The sequence below is a fragment of the Leptidea sinapis genome, chromosome 2 (genome assembly GCF_905404315.1).
Source record: "Leptidea sinapis chromosome 2, ilLepSina1.1, whole genome shotgun sequence".
In the NCBI taxonomy this organism is placed as follows: domain Eukaryota; kingdom Metazoa; phylum Arthropoda; class Insecta; order Lepidoptera; family Pieridae; genus Leptidea; species Leptidea sinapis.
In genome coordinates, this window is record NC_066266.1 from 16,755,618 (window position 1) to 16,781,354 (window position 25,737).

General features: G+C 36.7%; 1 protein-coding gene across 1 annotated transcript in view; it reads left to right on the forward strand.

Annotated features, from left to right (window-relative positions):
• LOC126975273 (catenin alpha) overlaps positions 1 to 24,720 on the forward strand; it is an 86,279-nt gene extending 61,559 nt beyond the window's left edge. The window contains exons 15-22 of the mRNA XM_050823089.1: positions 13,159 to 13,310; positions 15,661 to 15,733; positions 17,613 to 17,680; positions 19,275 to 19,456; positions 21,212 to 21,317; positions 22,472 to 22,606; positions 23,022 to 23,138; positions 24,174 to 24,720. Coding sequence (XP_050679046.1) covers positions 13,159 to 13,310; positions 15,661 to 15,733; positions 17,613 to 17,680; positions 19,275 to 19,456; positions 21,212 to 21,317; positions 22,472 to 22,606; positions 23,022 to 23,138; positions 24,174 to 24,338 — 998 coding nt within the window. The 3' untranslated portion in view covers positions 24,339 to 24,720. The remainder of the gene's footprint in view (positions 1 to 13,158; positions 13,311 to 15,660; positions 15,734 to 17,612; positions 17,681 to 19,274; positions 19,457 to 21,211; positions 21,318 to 22,471; positions 22,607 to 23,021; positions 23,139 to 24,173) is intronic.
• The last annotated feature ends 1,017 nt before the right edge of the window (positions 24,721 to 25,737 follow it).

A 25,737-nucleotide genomic window follows, 5' to 3' on the forward strand; every position in this document is an offset into this window, starting at 1 on the left:
GTAGATATGAGATGTCAAATCCGCTAACTGCAATCTACTAGAACTTTGCGCAGTTCCCGTTAAGTTATTAATCGTTTTCTTACGTTTTTTACTTTCTACAACTATAAAACTATCATTCATATTATTCTGCGAAACACGGCGACCCCGCGATCGCGGCGAGCTATCCGTAATTACCATATCTCTATACAGCGGTACGTGCGTTTGTATATATGTTGTATTGGTAGCAGCGGCTACCTGAATCTGACCCTTCGGTTTGTCTATGCGAATCGTCGATCACAGCAGGCGATAACTGGTTGACGGCTTTTTCATATTATTACGCCTTTGTGTCTTGTGACTGTGAGCAACTGATTGCGATGCGCTGTTTTGCATACTATTTTGTTGTTTACATTCGCAAGTGGAACTTTCTTTATTCTTTAATGAATTCACTATGGATTTCACTTCCTCAAAATCTGATTTTATTTCTTCCATTTCTTTTGATGAACTTGTCCCCTTTTCAGCTTTAATTATAGCCACGTCATTCCGTAAAATCGCTATTTCTTTTAGAAACGATGTCGAGTCAATATAGTTAAAAGAAACAGGTGGGATCTTGTTTGGATCTTTTGCCACAAAATAGGCAGACACTCAGGGTCACACTCTTTTATCAACTTAATCATATCCTGCATGCTTTTCTGTTCTCCGCCGCATTTTTTTTCTTAAAAATTTCTTGTGCGGTGCCAATAATTTAAAAGCAACACTACGAGCTTCTTCAATTTCGTTTATGGTGTATGCAGTCATGCATATCTCTAAAATTGCCGTCTCGGGTAGAACATGAACTTTATTATTGAGGAATGCAAGTAGTTTATTTATAACCACTTTACATCCAGAGCACTGCACGTCCGTGGCTGTATCCGCAGGTGGCGCGTTGCGATTTGTATTCGCTTGCGAAGCGAGAGGGGATCGAGATAAAGGCATTGTGCGACTCGCGCGCAACTCGCGCGGCAGCCGGCGAGAGACTGATTTGATCCTTATATTATATCTTTACTTATCCCTACTAATATTATAAAATGTGAATATAAGTTTGTTTGTTACGCTTTTACGCCGGAGCTACTGAACCGATTTTGGTGAAATTTGGTACAGCGATAGACTAGAGCTTGGTACAGGACATTGCCTTTTTACCCCGGAAAATGAAATTCACGTCGATGAGCTATAACTATACCCCAATAGTAGATGTAGTTTGCCGTAGCAATCTTCCTCGAAATAAGATTCATATAATATGTTGGGAACGGAGGCGAAAACGGGAACCGGAACTGGAATAGGACATGAGATAGTCTTCAATTCCAAACTTGCTTATTATTTTTAGAAACCCATTATCAACGCGGGCGAAGTAGCGGACATCAGCTAGTAATATTATAAAGCGGTAAAGTTTGTGAGGTGAGGGATGATTTCTGGATCTACTGAACCGATTTTGAAAATTATGATAACAATTGAAAGCCACGTTATTTGTGAGTGTCATAGGCTATATATTAACCCAAAAACTAAAAAGATATTTAATGTGGCAGCATTGGAATACTTACTAATATGGTAATACTGGAAAAAGTGGAGGAAATCGCGGCCTATACTGTATTTACAGTATATTGTATACTTACAATCGTGGTATTAGTGTGAGGGACTTGAGCGACAATATATTACATTCTCTTATTTAGTAAAGCGCGTGCTTAAAAATTGTAAAGAATTGTTTTATGTATTTTAACTATATACAGCTTTCTGTCTGCAAGTTACTATAGAAGCCATTTATAAAAATACATCATTTTAATTGAGGCACATTGCGCCCTTTCAAGATCTAAAAGTATGGATTTTACTGTGCCTTCCCAGATAGGTATACAATATGTAAGTATAGACTGGGCTAAAGCAACATATATTTTATCGAGAAGGTGTTTAAGTGTGTTTGTAGAATAAGAATTTTTAAGGACATGTGTCTTAAACTTCTGAAAATCCAGGAAAGTTTCCGAATTGTCTCAATCAGTTGTTCAATATGGTGGTATCAAGATAATCACTGATTCATCACAATTCCTAAATATTTTGTGCTCGCAGCTTTTTTTATAGTCGGCCCGCAAGTTTTACCATACATGCTATCACACTTATGAACTCGTAATATCAAACTTCTTTGGCTGAGAGGGACTAGATATGCTAGAACAGATATAATTAGCTGTAACTGTATTCAGAGTTTGTAAATTAATATCTAAGCAATAAGCAAATTAAATATAGGACAGGAGCTAGCAAACTTAATGACAACTGACTAGGGCTGCAATTAGATCTAAAGGGGGAAGCCCATTTTAGGCTATCAAACGCCCAGTAATTTACTTTTATCTAAAAAAAATCTCAAATTTTTCTTAATTAATATATCAAGAAAATATTGGTACACTGTCACACATAAAAAGTAACGCAACGATATTTTACAATACAATAAGACTGCTGCCAATTACTAAGTTTGAAGCGATTTACTAGGTTTAAACGATTTCGAACTTGTTTATAATAATATATTTGTTACAATATGATATGGTATTTTTATTGTCATCACACAGGTTTTAAATAACAGGATTATGTGAATAGCTTTTTGTGTTGATAATGATTGGGGCGTGTTTTCATACAGCCATAATATACATATTCATTGGATGTTGTAGCAAATATATTATGTTGTTGCACAGTGCAATTGTTAGGTATAAAGGAACACGTTACATGCAGTGTCAATAATAATATTATTTAATGATCAATATAATTATACGATATTTAATTATTCGATTTATTTATCTATTATATGCAGTGGGGCCCCCATATTGAAGGATTGGCGAATAGGCTTAGTTCTGCAGCATATGCGGTTAAGAAAATCAGACGGTTAACTGACATAGATACGGCGAGATTAGTATACTTTAGTTATTTTCATAGTATTATGTCCTATGGTATATTGTTATGGGGCAGTGCGGCCGCTATTAATACTATCTTTGTGCAGAAGAGGTCCTAAAGAATCATTAAGAGAAAAATTTAAAAAAATAAACATTTTGACTGTTGCTTCTCGATACATTTTTGATAATGTTTTGTATGTTCATAAGCACATTGAGGAATTTTCTAGAAACTGTGACATTCATAATGTTAACACGAGGAACAAACATAAACTTGTTATGCCTACTACTCGATTGGGTCGAGTTAGTAAGTCTTTTGTTGGGCGATGTATATGCTTCTACAATATGATCCCAGAAAATGTACAAAACAAATGTGTTACGAAGTTTAAAAGAATTGTTAAAAAACGTTTGTGTGGGAAAGGTTATTATAGCATAAACGATTATCTTAATGACACCACGGACTGGGATTAAAGCGAACACCCTCAGGCTCTTTAATTATAAATGTTTATTGTACGATATTACATTGTAATCCATATTTTATATAAAAAAAAGCCCGCTGAGTTTCTTGCGCCCATTCTTCTCAGGTCTGAGGCAGTCTCTTTTGAATGGTTGGTAGATTTTGTTATAAATCCTATTTTGAATAAAAATATTTGAATTCGAATTTGAATTTGAATTTATTTTTTGGCAACATCTATGTAATTGTAAAATGTCAACTTACAAATCAAGTTCTGTTTGTATTCCCGTGTGCGTTTTCAATTTGTTTTTCTCTGTTATTGCTATTTAACCGACGACCAAGTTTAGTGAAAATGGTCACCTACGATTTTTCTATTCCTCAGGTGCTGCAAGGGAATGTGGGCGGCGGTGATCACTCAACACCAGGTGACCCGTACGCTCCTTTATCCTCCTTTTCCAAAAAAAAAAATTTGACGATGTGCTTATAATGTATGACCCCCCAAAATAATGCGTAAGATAAGAAAAATGTATTTGCAATTCGATAAAAAGCAGTTATATTATAAAACGTAAAAATATGTTTTTTTTTTCCAAAAAACCCATTTTTTCAAGTCAATTTCCTAACTATTTTCTTATTTATAGTTCATATTGTATTCCTTTACTGTTCTTTGTATCCCATCCCCCATTAAAGATTATAAATTATGACTGTTTCCATCCAATATATTATGTTATTTAGTTGAGTTCTCGTGAAAGGCTTCGTTGTGCTTGCTTACATGTCACTTGCTTGTGGCGGCGACGTGGTACGGGTCGTTTCCTTCCCTAACATATGGTTGAGGGAGGCGATGCCTGTTCCATGCGTCATGCTCGTGAACGGGCGCTACATGTGATGGCAGGATGTTACCAGAAACTCTGCTTCATGCTTTTAATTGTATTAAAGTTATTATATGTTTTTTAATTGCTAATAACATGCTTACAAAATATCTTTATTTATTTACGGTGTGTGTGGATTGATACATCTACTGTCATCTACTTTCTCAATAACACTTATATATTTACGTATTAATTTACATTTACCTTTTTTTTACTTATTCGTGTAAGGCATTGACTATTTGACGTTTGTGTATTTTTGTTGTATCACTTTACATATAATAATATATTGTAGTTGAAATAATTTGTAAAAAATGGTGAAAATGTAAATGAGTTTTTGAGTGAAGAGAATTTTGTTAACAATTCATTTAATCATTAGTTATAGCCATATTCTTTCATTTGTTTCTGAATAATAAAAAACAAGGATGTCTATGTCCACATCACCTTGAAAACAATGAGTAAATGATTTATTTAATCTAATAAATAAATAGTTGTGCACAATGTTACACTTGACTCATACAATTTGACCTCTACTGCATCGTTGGGATTTCTCAAAAGCATTTGACTATCATCGTCTTCAGATATTCTTTGACTTACAAGTATTCCTTCGCGTCTCCATTAGTTCTTCTTGTATATGACTGATAGATTAGGTCCCAAAAAATCATTCGGTCGTGGAACGGTCTGGATCCAAGGTGCCTATCTCGAGGTAGGTCAAGCGGTCCTCGGATGCCACCTGCCATTGGATTGGTAGAAGTTCACTTGTTTCTGGTGTTGGATTTCTGAAATAGTTCAATTGTATCATGAGATGTGTAGTGTAAGGATACGTAAACCTTGGCGTACTTTTCAGAATCACTTCGCAGATGCAGGGATTTTTAGGAGTATAAAAAGCTCAGGAAGAATGTCAGGAGCTTAGTGTATGAAGGTCTAAGATCTTTATCTATAGCTCTGTCAGATAAGCGTAATTGATTACATGTATACCTATGATTTACGGCCGTTCCCACTATACTATCTGGAGATAGAGATAAATTATTACCTTCTACTGTCAGTAATTAGTTGTCAATAATCTGAAGCTGTCCCAATATACCCGATAAGTCATTCTTATCGCCTTTTATTGGGACGCGTGATTCGCAATTTCTATACAAACTTATATCGCTGGTAAACTATACGTTGTGGCATTGACAGACAGCGTGTACGGATAAGGTGAGTTACCGTCGATAAGTTTATTGGGACAGAAAAGTCAACGATAGTTACGATTTTTATCTCATGTAAGAGATAGACTGATTACTGGGAACGGCCGTAAGTAGATAGAAAGATTTTAAGACATCTGTTTTTTACTCATTATTATATTAAACTAAAGTTCAAGCTTTTTTTACTCTACCGTCTTCCTTATAATGTTTCCAAAATAATATTTAGTATGGTTGTGTTCTACAATTTTTAATAAAAAAAAAGTTTATAATTACAAAAAGTTTAGCTTTATTTATTCAAGGTCCACCAATACAGGATACACGTCATGTCAATTCATAAAACTATAAGACAATGTCCAAAAATCCTGCAATTACAGCTGCACACATCATGCACATAAACATACAAACAATTTTGTTCATAAATAATATAAAAGTATATTATATCATATCAATACAATATAAAAAGATTAATTAATTTCACAAATCATTACAAGCTTAAACATAATCACTAAAGAATTAATTAGAGTTTGTTCGATCAGATACAAATGATTATTTTGCCAGTTGAGATGCTCTAGTTTGCAAGTGATGGTTTTTATCTTACTCAACAGCTGCGGACAATCCATCACCTCATCAATGATTTGATAGAAAAATATCTGTAAATGAATTTTCCTTCGATCCTCCATTGATATAATTTTATAATATTATTGACACACTTTTACACAAATTATCTTACCCCAAACTAGGCATAGCCTGTACTATGGGTAGTAGGGTACAAGAAAACGATATATTTAATACAATATACTTACATAAACATACATAAATACATATAAACATCCATGACTCGGAAATAAACATCCCTATTCATCATATAAATGATTGCATCTAGCTGGTTTCGAACCCGAATCATATAATTATATCATATTATAATGTTCAAGCTTGCTACTATAGCAGTCGAAATGTATAGTTTCAGGCGTAAGTAAATAATTATTAGAATGTTTTTTTGGATATTCTCATCGCATTTTATATACTTGTAATAATAAGAATTACAAGCAACAGAACAATACTCACTTTAATAATAATAATAATACTTTTTAAGTTCCTCGGTATTCCGCAGAACAAAACCGAATCTTAAAAGCCTTGGAAGTAATGTTATTAATGTGTTGGTCAAATCTTAAGTTGCTATATAAAATCGCTCAGATATCCCGAATCTGCTTAGTAAAATCTTGGTCTAAATGCCGCTTTTTTAATGATACAGAGGTGTTTTTATTTGTTTGTGTGCGCTGTGATTAAAGGGAAAACGATGCGATTGGCCGCGGACTTTTGTTCGGTCTTGATATCGGTAAAATTAGCGACATTGCACTTTATAATAGATGATAATAGATTAGCTGACCCGACAGACGTTGTTCTGTTCATAATAAAAAAAAAACTGTTGCGGATCGAATTTTGGAAAATCCGTTCTTAGCTGACCTCTACTCGGTGAAAAGAATATTCCTACCAAATTTCAAGTCTTTAGCAGTAGTGGTTCCAGAGATATCCTGATGAGTGACTATATACTTGGAAATCTCTTATATACATATATAGATTAAACTTCGGAAATGGATTGTCTTGATTATGGCCTTCAGATTTGAATGGTCAGGGCGAATGCGAGACGGATCAGAAATTAAAGATTTGCGGGCTTACTCGTCATGCAAAATGTTCAATAAGTAGTTGCTGCAGATCTGAAGAATTGCTATTATCATTGCTGCATTGATCTCTTGACATCGATCAAGTTATTTGTCCATGTTGCCCATGAAGTATAATTGTAAAAATTTAAGCTGTGCATCTTCGAGAGGTTGCAGTGATCCAATACGAAGGTGAATCTGTCCTTATATATACAATATCAAAAGCAAAACCCGTATTACTGATTTATAAACACTTTTTTTAGAATTAGCATACACAATACATAGGAATAAGTATAGTACGTATGTTATTCGTTTACTGTATTGTGTGTAAGTATGTAAATAAATAAATACCTTGAATGTCGGATTAAATCCTCGTTCTTAGATGTCTGCCCCAAAATGAGGTCATTTGGAAACAAACATTGTATTTTTGAGTGTTTTCTAGAACATGGCAGCACAATTCTTGCGTTTCTCCGCAGAATCCTCGCAAACAACGTCCATCGGCCCAATGCAAAAGCTAGTATGCAAGCAGTACTTCAGTACAGTATAAGTACTGCAATCGTATCGAAACGCTGCTCGATTCAAATCAGTACTTTACGGGCTGCTACGCTTTGTTCTTGTGATTCATAGCACGAAGACGATCCATACTAACGCGGTTCTTTTCACCTGCAATTTCTTGTTCTTCTTCAGTCCTTTCATTCGCAATACTTCAAATCCTTTTTGCATTACGTCTTTGTCGGGAATAATTTGAACGTCTTGGTCGTGACATTGTTAATGATAATATCGGCACTATAAGCTAATAGGAACTCGAAACAGGTCAAACCAACCGGTCAACTTGAATAACATGACGTGCACTGTCAGTTGTATTTTATAACTCATGTAGCGTGAAACTAACAAAAAACTTTATTGAATTCTTTCTATTCTCGAGATGTCATCAAAATGTCAATCCATACAAAATGTATCAGAAAATATTTTTTTTTATAATAATATTTTTTCGTATTTTTTTTTTATATTTTATGACTTATCCTGGCTCCTGGCTCTAAGCTACCTCCTCACCAATTTTCAGCCATATCGGTAAAGCCGTTCTTGTGTTATAAATAGTGTAACTAACACGACTTTCTTTTATATATATAGATGATAATTATCATCGAATACTATTGATTAGTTTCAGATGGATACTATAAGAAAATATTATGTACTAATATATGTATTAGTAATTTACCCATATTTGACAAAGTTGGTCTACATCGTAGTCATTCTGTCCACGACCAGCTGATCGTACTCATCCATCTCCTTGTCCAGGATTTTCACATCGAACAAGTACCCCAACTCGTCCCCATGAGCAGCGCCACCTTCTGTTATATTCAAAAACTGCTTTGTAAAGTTTCTGTTACCGTTGTAAGAGAATATAATATAATGGTACACGTTCTTGGAAAGATCTAAAAATCTTTCCGAACTTCGTTGAATCGGATAGTTGAAATTTATGTCAGAGGCAAAGTCTATCAGCTTATATTTAACGTCGATGCTCATCGCTTCATCACCGATATAGAAACGGCGAACGATCTTTATTAAATCATCTATTTCGCCATCAAAAGTTGTTGGCAAAAATACATCAAACAGATCAGTACTTTTAAAATAATCTTCCGTTTCTCGAACGTAAGTTGTTAGTCTTTCATGATTATTGTATCCCAATATTATTGGCATGTTATTTGATTTTAGTCTCTTGTTTGTATTTGGATGTTCAGTAAGAAAGTTTTTAACTCCTTCGAATTCCTTCCCAACACAAACATGAAATAATATATTTAATTCTTTTGCTGCCCCGACTACCAATTTAGCATCAATGCCTTTAAGGAAATCTAAAGCGTTGTAAATGTTTTCCGTTTCAAAACCCAATTGTTTGCTAGCAGAGTTGGACCGTCGTTTCCCACACCCTTCATTGTCCATGGTCTGAATACAGAGCCACTTTGTACTATAGCCTGGTTAAACAACTGTTCATTGTTAGACAGAAGATGGAATTCTACTGATGCTGCTCCTGCACTTTCTCCGAAGGCAGTAATCTCGGTAGGGTCTCCACCAAACTGATCAATGTTTTCCTTTATCCATCTCAAAGCTAAGGCCTGATCTTTCAGTCCCTGGTTCCCCGGAACTTCAGGTATATCCAGACACATGAATCCGTAGGGACCCAATCTGTAATTTAGGGTGACTAGTATAACATCATGTTGTACCACATATAGTGGTCCGTAGAGGAATCTACCAGCATATCCGACTTGGAACCCTCCTCCGTAAATCCAGACCAGGACTGGTAGTTTGTTTCTGGACGAAGCCTCGAGGGGGACGTATATGTTTAGCTTTAGACAATTCAGAGATCCAGCTAAGATGTTATTGAATTCATCGTATTGAGGACACATTGCTGAGTCGTCTTTGGCTTCGAAGATGTTTCCAAAGGGTGGATACAATCGAGCCGCCTGAAAATATGTTTTAGCACTTTAATTTGGGTGGGATCTTTTAAGTTTGCAATCCAGCCAAAGGACCTTGTAGTTTTAGTCCAAAAAGAATGCGGTTTCTTCACAATTCATCGCATTTCTGCTTTAGCTCTAGTGACGACTATATGATTTACCTCGGTCTTTCAATACGTTTCTGGGAATTTATAGGTCAGTCAACAATTTCATTAAATTCATTTCAAAAATGTATTTATTTATTATTATACCACAATGTACACTGTCCTTACAGGGGAGTCCTAATGCGACAGTATATTGCCAGTGCATAATGCCTTTATTTTATTTACGGTATGTGTATTGATGCATCTACTTGTATTGTACTTTAAGTATGTACTCAATTAATATAACTATGTTTTTACTTATTAATTTACATTTTTTTTGACTTACTCGTGTAAGGCATTTAGTAATTGACGTTTGTGTATTTTGTTGCATCACTTTGCATATATTGTAATTGAAATTATTTGTAAATTTAAGTGAAAATAAGAACTTGCAATACCATTCTGTTTTAAAAAGGGCAACCTTAGAGTTTTTTGCTCGTTCTTCTCTAAGGAAATCTGCCTTCCGATTGAGCTGTATGAAAAAAAGATATATTTCAAGTGCAATGCAATTTACCTACAAAATAAAATATTTTTGATTTGATTTACTCTAATCTATCTTATTATATTATTATCCTATTCACAATTATACTTAAAAATAAATAATTTTTATGATAATTCTTAAACTACTACTTAACAGCTATCTTATGTGTAGTTAATAATCCACATTGCTATCCTTGTGATCTCACTCAAAGCAAGGAGCAAATAATATGTATCATCGCGGAGTGCACCAGACAGCGGCGCCTGCCTGAGTATATGGTACGCCCATACAGCACGGCCAGAAGCTTCAATCTAAATATCTTAAAAACGTTGTCCGCGCGGAATAGTTACTTTGGGCAGTTTTTTTTATATTTTGGGATTTTTTGCAAATAATACACAATCAAACTGCTCTTTCCGCTGCTGGCGGCGCTCTTCTACGATACAGCGGATATCCCTTGTCAATGTGGACAGTCTCATTAACAGTATTACCCTGCGAACTTTGATGTCATCTTCATCCCCATGTAGGTCAAAGTTAGAAAAATGCTCGATGAAATAGTATGAGCACTATATATATATAGATCAAATACTACAGCATTTAATAATATGAGAACGAAACCTTTGCTCAGTGTTCAGACTAACCTCTATAGGTCAGGGACTTGGGGGCAGGCACTGTGCCGCTGAGTTTCACACGAATTATATTTGTGTGGAGTTGGTGTGTGCGTGTGAATCAAGATAGCTAGCTCCGCCCAAACGCTGAAGGTCGTTGGCATTTTGACTAAGTGCTCTATAAGAACAAACTGTGGCCACTGGAGCGGACGAACCAACGAGATTCCAGAGTCAGTACTGTGTGAACTCTTGTCGAGGAAAGCAGTCGATATTGTCTGGAGTCTGGCTAGACGAAAAACAACCCTGTTTGGTTGTCGTCAGACCAGTTTAGACTTGTTCCCCCTCCCCGGAGCGAGCACTGGCTCCAGTGTAGAAGGGAAAACAGCGCGTCAATATTTGTTTTGTTCAGTTGACGGTCTGGGCAGGTCTGGTCGGGAGATATTCCGCTTCCAATGTAAAACCGGCCTAATGCAGATCGAATTAGTAGTACCCTACAAAGAGCTACAATTAATACAATTCAACCCGCACAAGAAGATCCCGCAAAGGTTGAGACCCATAAAGATTAATATTCCCTTGCTAAATATAGGTATATAATTGACTATGAAATATATATTTATCATATCTTTTCTTTTCTATATCCATCTATGGGATGACGTGTGGGTATTTTTATTTGTATGGCCGTGGCAAATTTGTGTTTTATATAATATGGATTTAGTTATTTAAAATGTCAATATAAATTAAAATGTGCGTCAGTAAAAAACTTCGGCTTGATGAAATAATTTATTTTGGAATGAATGAAATAATTTAGGACTAAGATCAATTAGATTCTTATGCTTTATTGCTTATCACATTTTACATCAAATGAAGTAAACGATTATTTATTGTTTTATGTTGTAACTTAAATGGGTGTAAGTTGTAAAACTAGCAGTAAACTGTACCGAGGCAAACTGTCGTGCCGATACATCAAGGTCTCTCATAAAAGTTTCAGCTCTGCTTCGACTAGGATTGTATTGGTTAACACTAGTAATTGTATTCCCTCGGCATAATCAAAAGTGCACAACTAACGCAGTTGTCCATGTGGTTGGACGTCTTCATTCCTCTACGTTGCCGTTACCGCTTCACTCTGTCATATGATGTATTATGATTATGTAGCAGTACTTATGAGACGTCCATTCTATTTTGATTGGGCTATTTGAAAAATATGGGTAATAACCAGTATTATTCGTACTCACCCCAAATGGATTATCCTCATCCACCCGTCCGTACGGTATCCCCAAGAACATAGAGTAGTCTCCGTCATCGGCGTAGAGACCTCTGATCAGACCTTGTTTGGTGTCCACCAGGGGCTCCAAAATTATCAAAGCCTGGACGGACACCGGCAGGAACAGGACCGGCCACGTACTTGTTCTCATCATAACTAAACAGCGGTCTTTTATATTTGACAGGTGATGCTGGTATCTACAAAGTATGAGACAATTTTTTTATGGAAAAGAAAGATTACTAGCGTACAAAGGATGTTAAATGATCACCGTTGTCCATACCACTTGGCAACACCAGTTAGCATGAAATATCAATGGATGTGCGATGGGGGACAGGCGATGTGCAAATTTACCCTTAAGAGGAAACATTACCTTTTTTGGAGTTTAGAATTCTAAATAACTTACCGTCGCGCGAACAAGTAGCACTTCCGACTACAAATCATGTGTTAAAAACTCAAAAAACAGCGTATCGTTCCCGACTTTAACTAAATGAAAAGGAAATGTTGCATTGATTTAGGCTTGTATTTGTGGTCCATTCGTTTTAAGCTGTTTGAAGTACCCAAGCACTTAAAATCAAAAATATCAAAAAAGCATAAACATATAAATACAGATATTGATTATATTAATCTAAATTACCAAGGGCAAAAAGTCGAGAACGTGTGTATGGGAATAAATTGTAAATAATGTTTCCTCTTAATTTTGATTTTTGCTCGAAACGTCAAGAGGTCCAGTGGTCTGTGAGCGGCTCGATTACTGCGTTGGGAGGTCGCTTCATTGTGTGTCTTCTATCGCACTCATCACGGAGAACGTTCCGAAGCGTCTTACATAATCTCTGCCGCCTAATTCCGCAGCACGCGCCACAATCTCATAAAAAAAAAACAATCTTGATATCATCTTCAAAATGTGGGTGTATTTGTTTCTTAAATAGTGCGGCTTTCTCTGCCACGTACAAACTATGGAGGGAATCGCGCGATGTTTCCAGCTCAATATGATATGGGCACCACAAAAAATGCACGTTAATCTAAAAGGATACCTTCCACGTTCCTGTTTTTCCTCCGGCAGTAACAGCAAGACACTGTGGACGAAATTTTCAGTTCAATTCAGTGAGTTTAGTGACTAACTAAACTGGCTGAACTGAAAACTTTTCCTTAAAATCGTTTATAAGTTTTTGTTTTTTGTCGGCAGTGATGTCCAAGTTCGCAGTCCGAGTGGATGCTGCGGTGTCTGCTTTGGGAGCTGGTGGCAACGCCGGGTTGGATGAGAACGACTTCATCGACGCGTCTCGACTGGTCTACGATGCTGTGAGGGAAATCAGACGAGCTGTTCTCATGAACAGGGTGAGTGAGAAGGTTGTGAGAAAACGTATTCTGCTGACAACCGGTGGGAGTGGCTAGTAAATCTTAGGATGCTGGCTGTTTCTTTTCCCAGAAAAAGAAATGCTGTCTTAGTAGGCCAGTAAAATTAGTACATTACTGGGCTACTAACACCGATTGGATTTCGTGTTTTCCAATCTACCTGAGCGGTGGTACATTGTAATGTTGCAGGGCGAACATATCATCATCGCGAGAATCTGGCTAGTATACTTACTTATTATAAAGAGCCGGTGTTTATGGTGGAAGCAAGTTACCAGATAGGTTGAATGAAGGTGGCCACTGCCTTGAGAATAGCGGTCGCAATTACGACCCAGATTGCTTGAGGTCTCTGCTTCTATTTATAGATTGTGCGAAATACTATATAAGCCAGCGATATGCTGTGATGTACCTCTGCTTCATAGTATATAAGGTTTTTTTTTAAAACGATGTCCCTTCTTTCACTCTTTATATATTTTTATAGTCGGTAACTATTCAATAATATGGCAATAAAAGCTCCGACACTGTCTCTCCAAAACATGAGTTTTTCCAGCCTCTCCATTTATTCAAACCTCTGGTGTTTCTAGACAATTTGGTAACTTGCCTCATCAGAAACTCTTCTTCTTAATTACCCATGCTTACAAGTAGGATAAATAAACCGATTTGGACTAGTAGCCGCGACTGGTCATGTCAAAATGGGAAATTTCACGCGTAACATGTTTAGTCTGCTATTCCAGCAAACTTAGTACTTCTCTGCAGAAACTCTTCGCCTCTTACAGCTACTTTGTCGAATCGTCGGCCTTCTGCTGTATTCCCGAATCGATGTGACTTAGACGTTTCAACCTTAGAGCATACCAGTGGGAGGCTCCTTTGCACAGGATGCCGGCTAGATTATGGGTACCACAACAGCGCCTTTTTCTGCTGTGAAGCAGTAATGTGTAAGCATTATTGTGTTTCGGTATGAAGGGCGCCGTAGCTAGAGAAATTACTGCGCAAATGAGACTTAACATCCTGTGTCTCAAGTTTACGAGCGTATTTGTAGTGCCGCTCAGAATTTTTGTGTTTTACAAGAATCCTAAGCGGAACTTTATTGTAATGGGCAGGGCGTACCAATTACCAACAAAGGAATGTCTGTCATAAAAAAAATACTGTCCACGCATAGGCTAGCAGCACATCTCTAGACATGTGGAATTCCGGATGACGAGGGTTTTTTTTTTAAGAAAACTTCCAATACCTCGGTCATCTGTAAAGTATAGCCAAACTGGCCTCGAAGAGACTGGGGGTCAATAAGTCTGACGAGGAACTTCTTTGTGCAAGCAAACTGCAATGAATTTTCTTGCGTCGTGTTTCCACGATAATACGAAATGGGTTGCTTCGAATAAAGCGCACAGAAACAAAATCGCTTCAGTGCTTCCTCCGGTGTTGCAAGAGAGCGTGGGTCACGGTGATCCATACTGTCGTTTATCTGTCTGTCTCATCCAATGAAACTAATTTGCCCTGAAATAGGGTTTAGCTGTTAAGGTTATCGATATTTAAGTTAAAATGAAGGTTACCTATCTAAATATGGTGATACTATAGGACGAAGACGACTTAGATCCTGAGGATGTGGAGTTAGACGAACAGTACACGCTGGAAACACGCAGCAAATGTGAGAGAACGATATCTAGTTGTCTCTGTCTCCCGCGTGATGTTTGCTATGTTTCGTCTCGCTTCTTATGTTATGTTCATGTCTTGCGTCGTTGGTTGAGGAAACATTTCCAATTTGTTCTCATAGATGGATTGATATAGTTAACTCTTAAAATATTTAAGATGTCATTTATGATGGAACTTACTGGAAATATTTTCATTACTAGTGTTTTGTTTGCTTTTTATTTGTGTTTGCATAAGTAATACCGAATATCCATTGGTACATCGGAATATTTTTGAAAGTGAAAATAAGTGAAATACGCTCTCGTGTGACCATTTTTCTCGTGTTTCAATAAACTTTTTTATTTGAACCGATTGAAATCAAATCAATCACTCAATTAAGCGGAGCTGTAAAGAAAAGAACAAGCACCACATTTTACGTTAATTGCTTTTTGGACGGTTTTGCATAATTACTATTTCTTTCAATTTGTTGAAGTGAAAAGTAATTACCCGTTCATGTTGTTTCAATTTATTTTGAATGCACATAATATGGTAAACTATCGCATTTTCCGCGTATTAGAACTGTTATGTTTAAATTGAATATTTTCACTCGATCAAATTAGCGGGTAGTTCGATAAAATATTAATTTCATTGGATTTCGGTATTACTGGTTATTGTTTTGTTGAGTCTGCATGTGCATGTTTGTGTTCAGACCAGTGACGACCTGGATACCGACACGGAGTTCGAACCCGTCGAGGACATGACGATGGAAACCAGGAGTCGATGTGAGTATACAGTATCCCACTTCTGACTTTGATTCGTTGATTGTTAGTCATAAAACTGCATAAATCTTTCTTTTAATACAGGCTTATCCTTGGTCAGTGTGAAAAATAAAAAGTAAATAGAGTATTTTAAAAAAATGTCAAAATATTTATTGATATATAATAATGTGAAGAAATCAAAATGGTAAGTAATAAATATATTATCCGTATCACTGTTGGTAAATTTATAATAAAACAACGAAGTTTTTCAATCTATTTGCAGAGAATTTATTACGCAAATAATGAAAGTATTTTATGCCAACAAAACTCGCACGAGTACTGAACTTATTTATAAAATAAATACCTAATTTATGCGCGCACGTTTCTTCGTTTCGCGCGTTTCTCGAAATGATCGTATCGTTTTTAATCACCGTTGCCAATGTGTCGACATCGGAATCGATATTGTTACATCCTTAATTCTTAAGAGCTTCTTTGCCATCTCTCTTGCGGAACTGTCATTTAAATAACTTTGATATAGTTCCTACCCTAGTGAAACTCTGCGAAAAACTATAATCCTGTAAAAAACGGATATAGCTGAAATCCTCTACGTTTTAAGCAACTGTTCGCTTTCAAACTTAACCGGATTATACTTCGTCGCCAATCGCTGTACTTTAATTACTACTATTTCAAAGGTATTTGTCATGATAAATAGTATTGGTGGTACAATAATTAAGTTTTCGTAAATTTTTTATCTAGATTGAATTATTGGCATGGCTCCAACTGTAAAGTTAGTTAGGGGTATTTTGGCGTTTTTTTTTTTTCGCCCTGTCCATACAAAATGGAAATGTAATGAAAAAATGAATTTTCTGCTCATATTCTGTAGATACATAATTATTTTTTGTAAATAAGCTTTAGATAAAGAAAAATGGTTTAGCTATGCGATAGTTTGGCGATTTCTTGGAATTGTACCAAAATTGATGGACAACGCGGGATTCGCTAAGGTTTCGGGCTTCAACAAATATTACCGCCATCTGCCAACCGTCCTTTACTACACCGATCATAAATTTATTTTCGCAGTAGTGAGTGTATATTATATATGTTTGGTTTTTTTGTGGAATGGTTTTTATTTATTGATATATGTATATACAGGATAATTTTATAACGGTATTATTTTAATTAATTCGGTAACTTTAACTTGGTTATTTTATTTTGTTTCGGTCTGAATTGCGCCGTAGCTAGTGAAATTGCTGGGCAAATGAGACTTAACATCTTACGTCTCAAGGTGACGAGTGCAATTGTAGTGAAAAGTAGAAGTAGTAGAAGTAGAATTTGTGGGTTTTTCAAAAATCATGAGCGGTACTCCATTGTTATGGGCAGGGCGTATTAATTACCATCAGCTGGACGTCCTCTCGCCTCTTATTTTATTAACAAAAAAGGCGCGTGAATGAATGCGGAGTGTCGGCGGGTCTTTGCTTTAAGGTCATTTTTCTATGGAAATAAAAAAGAAAAGTCCGCTGAGTTTCTTGCACCCGTTCTTCTCAGCTCTGAGGCATACCATTTTGAATAGGTGGTAGTTTTTTGACGTTCATAAGTTATTTTAAATCCTATTTTGAATAAAACCATTTTAGTATGAGTATCGCATGTGTACGGCTCTCGAGTCGCCGCTCCGTGTCGCGGCACGCGCCTTTGTATATCTGTATATACATTTATTAAGATGTATTGATTTAAAAAAAAAATGATTCAAAATTTTATCATGCTGATCGGCTATAGTTTCGAGGCTTTAGTTTTCTGTTACAAAACACGCCAGTTAAAGCTCCTGAAGGAATTTAAAATCATCCTGTATATCTGATGTTAAATTGATAACATTATAAAGGACAGCGGGATAATTTGTGAATGTTTGCAGCAAGCGCTCACACCGGCGAACATGGCGTTGACGAGTATCCCGACATTAGTGGCATCACCAACGCCAGGGTAAGTTGACTGTGTTATGGCATCATAACATCTATATATTTAATGTTTATTATTACCAAAAACGAGATCCGTAGGAGAACCAACCAAAACTTACCGACATAGTCCAAATGATTACGAAACTGAAGTGGCAGTGGGCAGGGCATAAAGCTCGACGGACATATGGCCGTTGGGGCAGTAAGGTCCTCGAATGGCGACCACGTATCGGAAGACGTAGTGTCGGTAGGCCCCTCTAATATGGACTGACGATGTGGTCAAGATCGCCGGAATAGGTTGGATGAGGGCAGCGCAGGACCGATCGTCATGGAAATCTTTGGGTAATGCCGTTGTCCAGCAGTGGACGTCTTCCGGCTGATGATGATCACCAAAAATCTTTAATGCAATATTTGAGCGAGATTACGCCTGCAACACGCTTAAATCAGCAAGTATTACCGTTATGCCAATTTTCACGGATCATCTCGTTTGAGACAAGTGATGGTTGCAGGGAGGAACATGACCTAATCTATCCTTGTGGTATGCAGTAATAATAATAGCCTTTATTCAGGCGTAAAATGGATATTTACAAATACCAAATTAAGTTAACGACTCTCTGCTCAGTCGATGACATTGACAACTTCGTCTGTTTGCCGAACATTGGCAAAGCCTTCCTCGATTTCTTTCAAATCTTCTCAGTTTAGACCTTCCTTGTCCGTAGTTTTCCTGCTATCGTCTTTATCTCGTCTTCGTGCGAGTTTCTCTGCCTCGTTTCCTTTTTCTATTTCTAAGGTACCAAAACAGTATGATTTGTTCCATTTTTTATGCCTCTTGATTGATGTCCATTGCTAACCTTCCGTATTCTAGATTATGGTATGATGTATAGAGCTCCTTATCTATATGTATATATATCTTAGAGGCCCATTTATCGTGCAGGATTGCACGGTTACTCTAACGAGCCCAGGAACTTTCAGAACCTTCCTGGAATGTTCGCAGTCTTGACGAAGTAACATCATATTTTTGAAGAATTTTGCCCCTAGGTTGGTACATTCCAGAATTACATGAATGACCGTACTCAGTAAGCCAATTTATTTGGGGCTATTCCAAAGGGTGCGTACAAATTATGCGAGCCCTAGTTATACCCTTATTGTGTGTGACAGACCAGTTCATACTTGTAACCCTTATTAGCTATAACTTTAAAGTTTCTGGCACATGGAGACTCTTATACTAACCTGCAATACCTTTTTTGAGTATCAAAACAGTCAAAACTACAAGTGTCCCAACTAGCGTACTCATCTTGGATGGTTTGCCGCGCGTCATTTATGCGCACCTTCACAGTGATTACTTTTTTTTCCCCCAGCCCTTATCTCGTCACATTGCGCCTCCAGTTAGTATTTTTTTCTGTATCCTGGGTCTTGGCCATCTGTCTTCCAATAATGGTCCAACATGCTGGCTGAATATGATTGTATTTGGAGAGGCCTTTTCCAGTGAGACGTCTCCTCCTTGTTCACGAATATTGCTGAATCAGCCTAGTGAATTTAAGGCTCCCAGGAACCTGAAGTTGAGTAGCAAGGAGTTGTTTCTGCGACTGTTAAGTCCAGTTAGTAATGTTGGGTATATGTAGGAAGCCATGCGCAAGATGACCGAGGAGGACAAACGCAAGATCCTGCAGCAAGTGGAGCTGTTCCGGCGCGAGAAGATGACCTTCGACAACGAGGTGGCCAAGTGGGACGACGCCGGTAATGACATCATCATGCTCGCCAAGCACATGTGCATGATCATGTTGGAGATGACGGACTTCACGCGGTGAGTACACACGTGTATTACAAAATACAAAATGTTATTGTCTTTACCAACTTTGTACATAAATCAATATTCATGATTGGAGCCTCCAGCTATGTTAGAAGACTCCGCTCTTCCATAGCTTATTAATACTTATTACATTACTTACAGACAATCAAACATATTCTAATTACTAAGAAGTATGTATTCTAAGAAATAAGATGTATGTGTGCGTTGGGTGTGTTTTGAGTGATAAGTAAGGTGTGAGAGGTGTGATGAAGTGTGTGTGAGTCAGTGTGTATTTGTGATCAAATGACATTCATTTCATAAGTATGTCTATAATGAAATGTTTATGTTACTGTTAAATTAATATGATTGTGTTAAAAGTTCTTCAGTTTCTGTGTAAGTGAGTGAACTTGTCCAACTTATTAGTATTTTTTTTACATTCATGAAGTTATTTTGAATGGATATATATTTCCTTATTTACCCTATTATAAAGCATGGCTGAGAGCTTGCTGTACTGGCGATTGGCAAATCCGGTTTTGGTTATAGGAATTCGATAACGCAGTCTCGTGCCAGATTTGCGACTCAACACGTCCTGTGGATGCCTCATGTAGAGGCGTAACACGTGTTGAATTGTTTAAAGACAAATTTTGGCGGAATTAACACGAAAAGAACTCAAATCATTTGAATAATTATGGATTTCCGCAGAGTAACGCCTAATTCAATAAATTTTCATAATATATATTCATCTTTTTGATAAAATGCTTGCATCATAGTGAAGAGTTTTAAATGTTTTTAGAACTATAGCAATAATATATAATTTTCTAACAGACAGAAGGTTACTGATATTTTATAGTCTTTCAGTGGAATATCGTGTCTCTTTGAAATACATGGTGTATTAATTACTAGCTGATGCCCGCGACTTCGTCCGCGTAGATAAAGAGATTTTTAAGTTTGGAATTGTAGATTATCTCATGTCCTATTCCACTCCCGGTTCCCGTTCCCAACATATTAATCTTATTTCGAGTAAGATTGCTATGCGGAATTAAACCTACTATTGGCAATCTATCATAGCTATCTATTAAAGCTCATCGACGTGAATTTCAGTTTTTCACAAATCCCGCGGGAACCATGGATTTCGTCGATTCCGGCATAAAATGTAGTATTACCATATAAATTAATAAAATCTTTAAATATTATTATAAGATTAATATTAAAAAAAATTGGGTATGAAAAATAGATGTTGGCAGATTGTCAGACCTACCCGATAAGTTTCATGCACATCGGTTCAGCCGTTTCGGAGGAGCTTGGTAACAAACACTGCGACACGAGAATTTTATATATTAGATTAATAGTTACAAATATTTAGCAGAGTGGTCAATTTGTAAGGAGAGGTATTAAGTGATTATTGCATAATATAATTTAGATTATTTTGTTATTGATGGTTCAGTTCTCGTGACAGGCTTCGTCAAGCTCACATAAATGTCACTGCTTGTGGCGGCGACGTGGGTCGGGTCGTTTCCTTCCCTAAATATGGTCGAGGGAGGCGATGGCTGGCTAAAAGTTAAAAGAAACTCTGCTTCATGTTTTTAAAATTAAAGTATTTTTTTTTTTACAATCGCCGACGACTGCCACTATTCTGTCACGCTCAGCTTTGTAACGCTTGGTCGGGTTAAATCGGCTCGTATTAATGAAGACTCTCTTGATAAGCATAGTGCTATTTTGTTTTATAATTAAACTCAACATGATGTTTTTATGAGTTTGGTATGATTCCAGCGGGCGTGGTCCTCTGAAGACGACCATGGATGTCATCAACGCCGCGAAGAAGATCTCCGAAGCTGGCACCAAGTTGGACAAGCTCACCAGGGAGATAGCCGAACAGGTAAGTGTTATACCTCGAAGGAAAGAAACTCTGACAGCGGGTTGGGTCAGAAACTGCAATATTTAGTCTGAATTGTTAACAGAGTGTATTACTTTTGAATTAGGCCATAGAGGGTAGAGGCAAGGAGAATCATCTGTGTATATGAGAGTGTCCGTCATAATGTTTTAAATTAGGGTGGCGCTACAGTCGCATCAGGCATCATAATACTAATCACTCTAGCTGCACGTTTTCTCATAATAACTCTTTAAGGTTATATTCACTACATTATTTTGTATTACGTAAGTTGTTGAAGTTTTCAATAATTAACTACTTTAGTCGACAATAATATTAATTTCTTTAACTCGGCATACTTCAGTTCGTATACAATTGCTACATTCTCCATACTTCATACTATACCCCGTGTCTACACTAGCGCCATTGTGGAAGCTTTTTGAACTATTATTAACATCATAAGCTGTACACTTTTTCAACTTATCTCCGATGTGAGATATTACTTCTTGCCTCAACCCTCCATAAATTAGGCGTAATGAAGGAAATCCATGAATATCAAAATTTTATGTTGGGTATTTATTCTATTCATGAATACTTTGAGGAAATAAATGTTTGTGTGTGGAGCATCTGATGTTCATTGCTATGTTGTCCGAGGTTACTATACCTTTGATAATTTAGTACTTTCATCATTTGTTTCATAATTAAATGACATGTAACGCAATTTATGTTTAAAACATTTGGCAGTTGTAGCTGCCGGTAGGAGTAAAAACTTAAAGTTTTTTTAAATTTTTAATTTATAATTAAATAAAAATTATTATTCTTAAAAAATAATTAAATTGTGGATATGCAATTTTTTTTAAAACAAAACAATGCACTGTATATACACATTGTAATTTTTAACTAAATCATCCAATTTCACTTTTAATACGTCAGCTGTATAGCTACAGATATACTGCTATAAGCATTTCGGTGACGCGAACTCACGAGATTTCACCCATCCAAAAAGTGTCGATATATTTTTTTTTTATTATTTGTTTATCGCGTACGCCAGTCGTGAGCATGTCGGTGCAGCATACCCATAAGATTTTTCCCTACCAAAAAGTGTTCAACACGGCTAAAGATATTTTTTCACTGCAAAAATGATTGAAAATGTTTTGTTCCAGTGTCCGGAGTCGTCCACGAAGCAGGACCTGCTGGCATATCTCCAGCGCATCGCTCTGTACTGCCACCAGATCCAGATCACCAGCAAAGTGAAGGCCGACGTCCAGAACATCTCTGGGGAGCTCATCGTGAGCGGGGTATGTCTTGTTAACTCCGATAGCGAACCTCACATTTCTTCCGTTGATTTTTAATGACAATAAGGGACGAGACGAGCAGAACGTTCAGCTTGTGGTAATTGATACGCCTTGCCCATTACGATGCAGTGCCGCTTAGGATTCTTGAAAAACTCAATATTCTGAGCAGCACTACAATTGCGCTAGTCACCTTGAGATATAGGATGTTAAGTCTCATTTGCCCAGTAATTTTAGTAGCTATGGCGCCCGTCAGACCGAAACACTATAATGTTTATAAATTACTACTTCACGGCAGAAATAGGCGCCGTTGTGGTACCCATAATCTAGCCGGCATCTTGTGTAAAGGAGCCTCCCACTGGGATATGTTTTAACATTTCGTTTTTGTATTTGAAACCAGCAATCTTGTTTATAATTTCAGTTGGACAGCGCGACCTCCTTGATCCAGGCAGCCAAGAACCTGATGAACGCCGTGGTTCTCACCGTGAAGGCGTCCTACGTGGCATCTACCAAGTACACGCGACAGGGAACCATCGCTGTGAGTTGCTCTATACATTGCTGCCTTTGAACTACTACGAACCACTAGTCGTTGACAAAATCCGACATGTACTCGTGGTAAGGTGAAACTATTGGAAAAGGTTTAATTAAATGGTATGATTTCCCAATCATACTATTTAAAAGAATAAAGTCAAGTCATATTTTTTGTATCAATTTAAATTTATATATCTATATGTATAGATAATTTGTTCATTTTACTTGTAAATTATATAAAAATATCTAACTAAGTACATATATTTTAGTAAATTATGACCGTTATGCATTATTTGTGGATTAAATTGTTCGTTAAATTAATATTTTTAAGTGTGACATATTATATTTATGATATCGCTAACGTTTATGCTTGTTAATATATATTATTTGAACGTGCGCTTTGCTTCGCTGGGACAGAACTATGTAAGTGTAATACCTGCAATAAAGCTTTATTTATTTTAATACTATTTAATTTTATGTAGAACGTTGCTTATATATAGCTTGTAGTTTTATTAATTATATGTAATGTCGTATCAAAAACAAAAGGTTTCAGAGGCATAAATGATAAACATATATAAAAATCTTTAATATGTTTCAAATTAATAATACGGTTACTTGTATCAGCTACAACAAAAGGAATCGTGTTGTCGACAGCTGATGTCAACAGGTCGACTTGGTAGGTACCATTGAAAATCAGTGTTGGAATTGGGGTCAACCACATTCTCTTCCAACACCAGCGGCGTTAAGGTACCCATGTCGTATTATTTTGGAAACAACGCTTAACCATTAGCTTTGTAGTACGTGGAAGAAAGCCCCTTGTAAACCGCACTGTGGAGGACCGCCACACATCCACATGGTGGGGATGATATCTTAATTAGTTGCATGTGGTACTAAGGTGCAATTCGGCGGCAGAAATACGACTCGTATCATTCTCAGTCGTCCGTGATCACGCTGACTGTAAAGTAAATAATAATAGACGTTCCAACACTTACAAATAGTTTTAACTGGCGAGAAATAAAATGAAATAAATTTCGGTGAACAGTCGCCGATAGTGGTGTGGAGGATGAAGGCGCCCGAGAAGAAGCCGCTCATCCGGCCCGAGAAGCCGGAGGAAGTCCGCGCCAAGGTCCGGCGCGGCAGTCAGAAGAAACAGCCCAGCCCCGTACACGCGCTCGCCGAGTTCCAGAGCCCCGCGGACACTGTCTAGAGTGAGTAGCATCGCCCTCAAACATGCACAAACATGCACTTATTGCATCGATATAATAACCCTAGGTACACTATTTCATAATTCCATTGATATAATAACCCAAGATACACAAATTCATACAAAAGTTATAGTTTAAAGTGTGCTCAACAGTTTGGGTATCCCAGAACGTAACTTACTTAAAGGATATTAAATTTAAGGCACATTTAACGATGATATTCACTTATTTTTCTTTCAAAACACCATTTTGGCTTCTTGAGAGGCCGCAACAGCATTAAAACCTACCAACAATTCAAAACACTAGTCACAATGCCGAATAATTTGACTCGGCAAATATTATAATTTTTTTAATAAATTAGTTGGTACTCAAGTACTACTCTGTGTAGAACCCTGATTTTGAAGTAAAAACTTGTTTAGCGGCGTTGAGCTCTTTTCTTGGGACAGGTATAAAATGTTATACTCGAGTCAGGACACGTGACCTGATCGAAAATTCGTAAGAGACTCGTGAAATGTGGAAATGTGTGAAATGATGGATGAATGATTTATACTTCTAACTTATTATAGTTCGGCTATTTCAACTTAATGATCATATGGTCATTGGACCACACGTTGAATCATTGTAATTGCGAAGCCGAAACACCGCGAGGTCGAGGGATCGAATCCCAGCCGTGTAATATTCTTGCAGCCTTACAAATAAAATTGGCATAAAGTTATAACTAATCATAAACCAAGAATATGTAAAATGTTTACAATTAGACATTTTGCTTCCGAATGGTTTGTTTACGTATAACATTTACCGCGTTTATTTGCAAGGCAGCTTGTCATTCGGAAAACTTCAGAATTATTATTGTATTGACAGTGTTGTCAACGATATTGTAAACATTTTGCATTTTCTTTGTTTATCATCAGTTATAACTTTATACCAAGGTTATTTGTAAGGCCGTTACAGTTTATTTTTTTTCGGTTTTTAAGCTTTGTCATTAGCAAAGACTACCTAAGGCGATAGTTATACTTGCTACCATAAACGTATTCAGTCAGATTTAGATATTGGGGATGATGATGAAGCTGGTAGTGAAGATGATTGAAAGAAACGATTAAATTATGGATGAAAGTTGATTTTTCAGAGAGAAAATGTTTTTATGTAAAATAATTGTAATACTTCTGAAGTGTTAAATTTTTTATGTAATATAAATTGTCATTATTGTGTACGATAGCGCAATAAATGAATATTGTATTTAATAACATAAATACTAGTATTTTTATACTGATAAATAAAGCAATTCGTGCGAAATTATTCCCTTACCATTCCATAATATTTAAAAGTCAATTTCAAGTTTTCACCTCTGCCGGCACATCCAGGAGTGCATACCGTTATTTTTTTTTAAATTACAATCAATGCTAA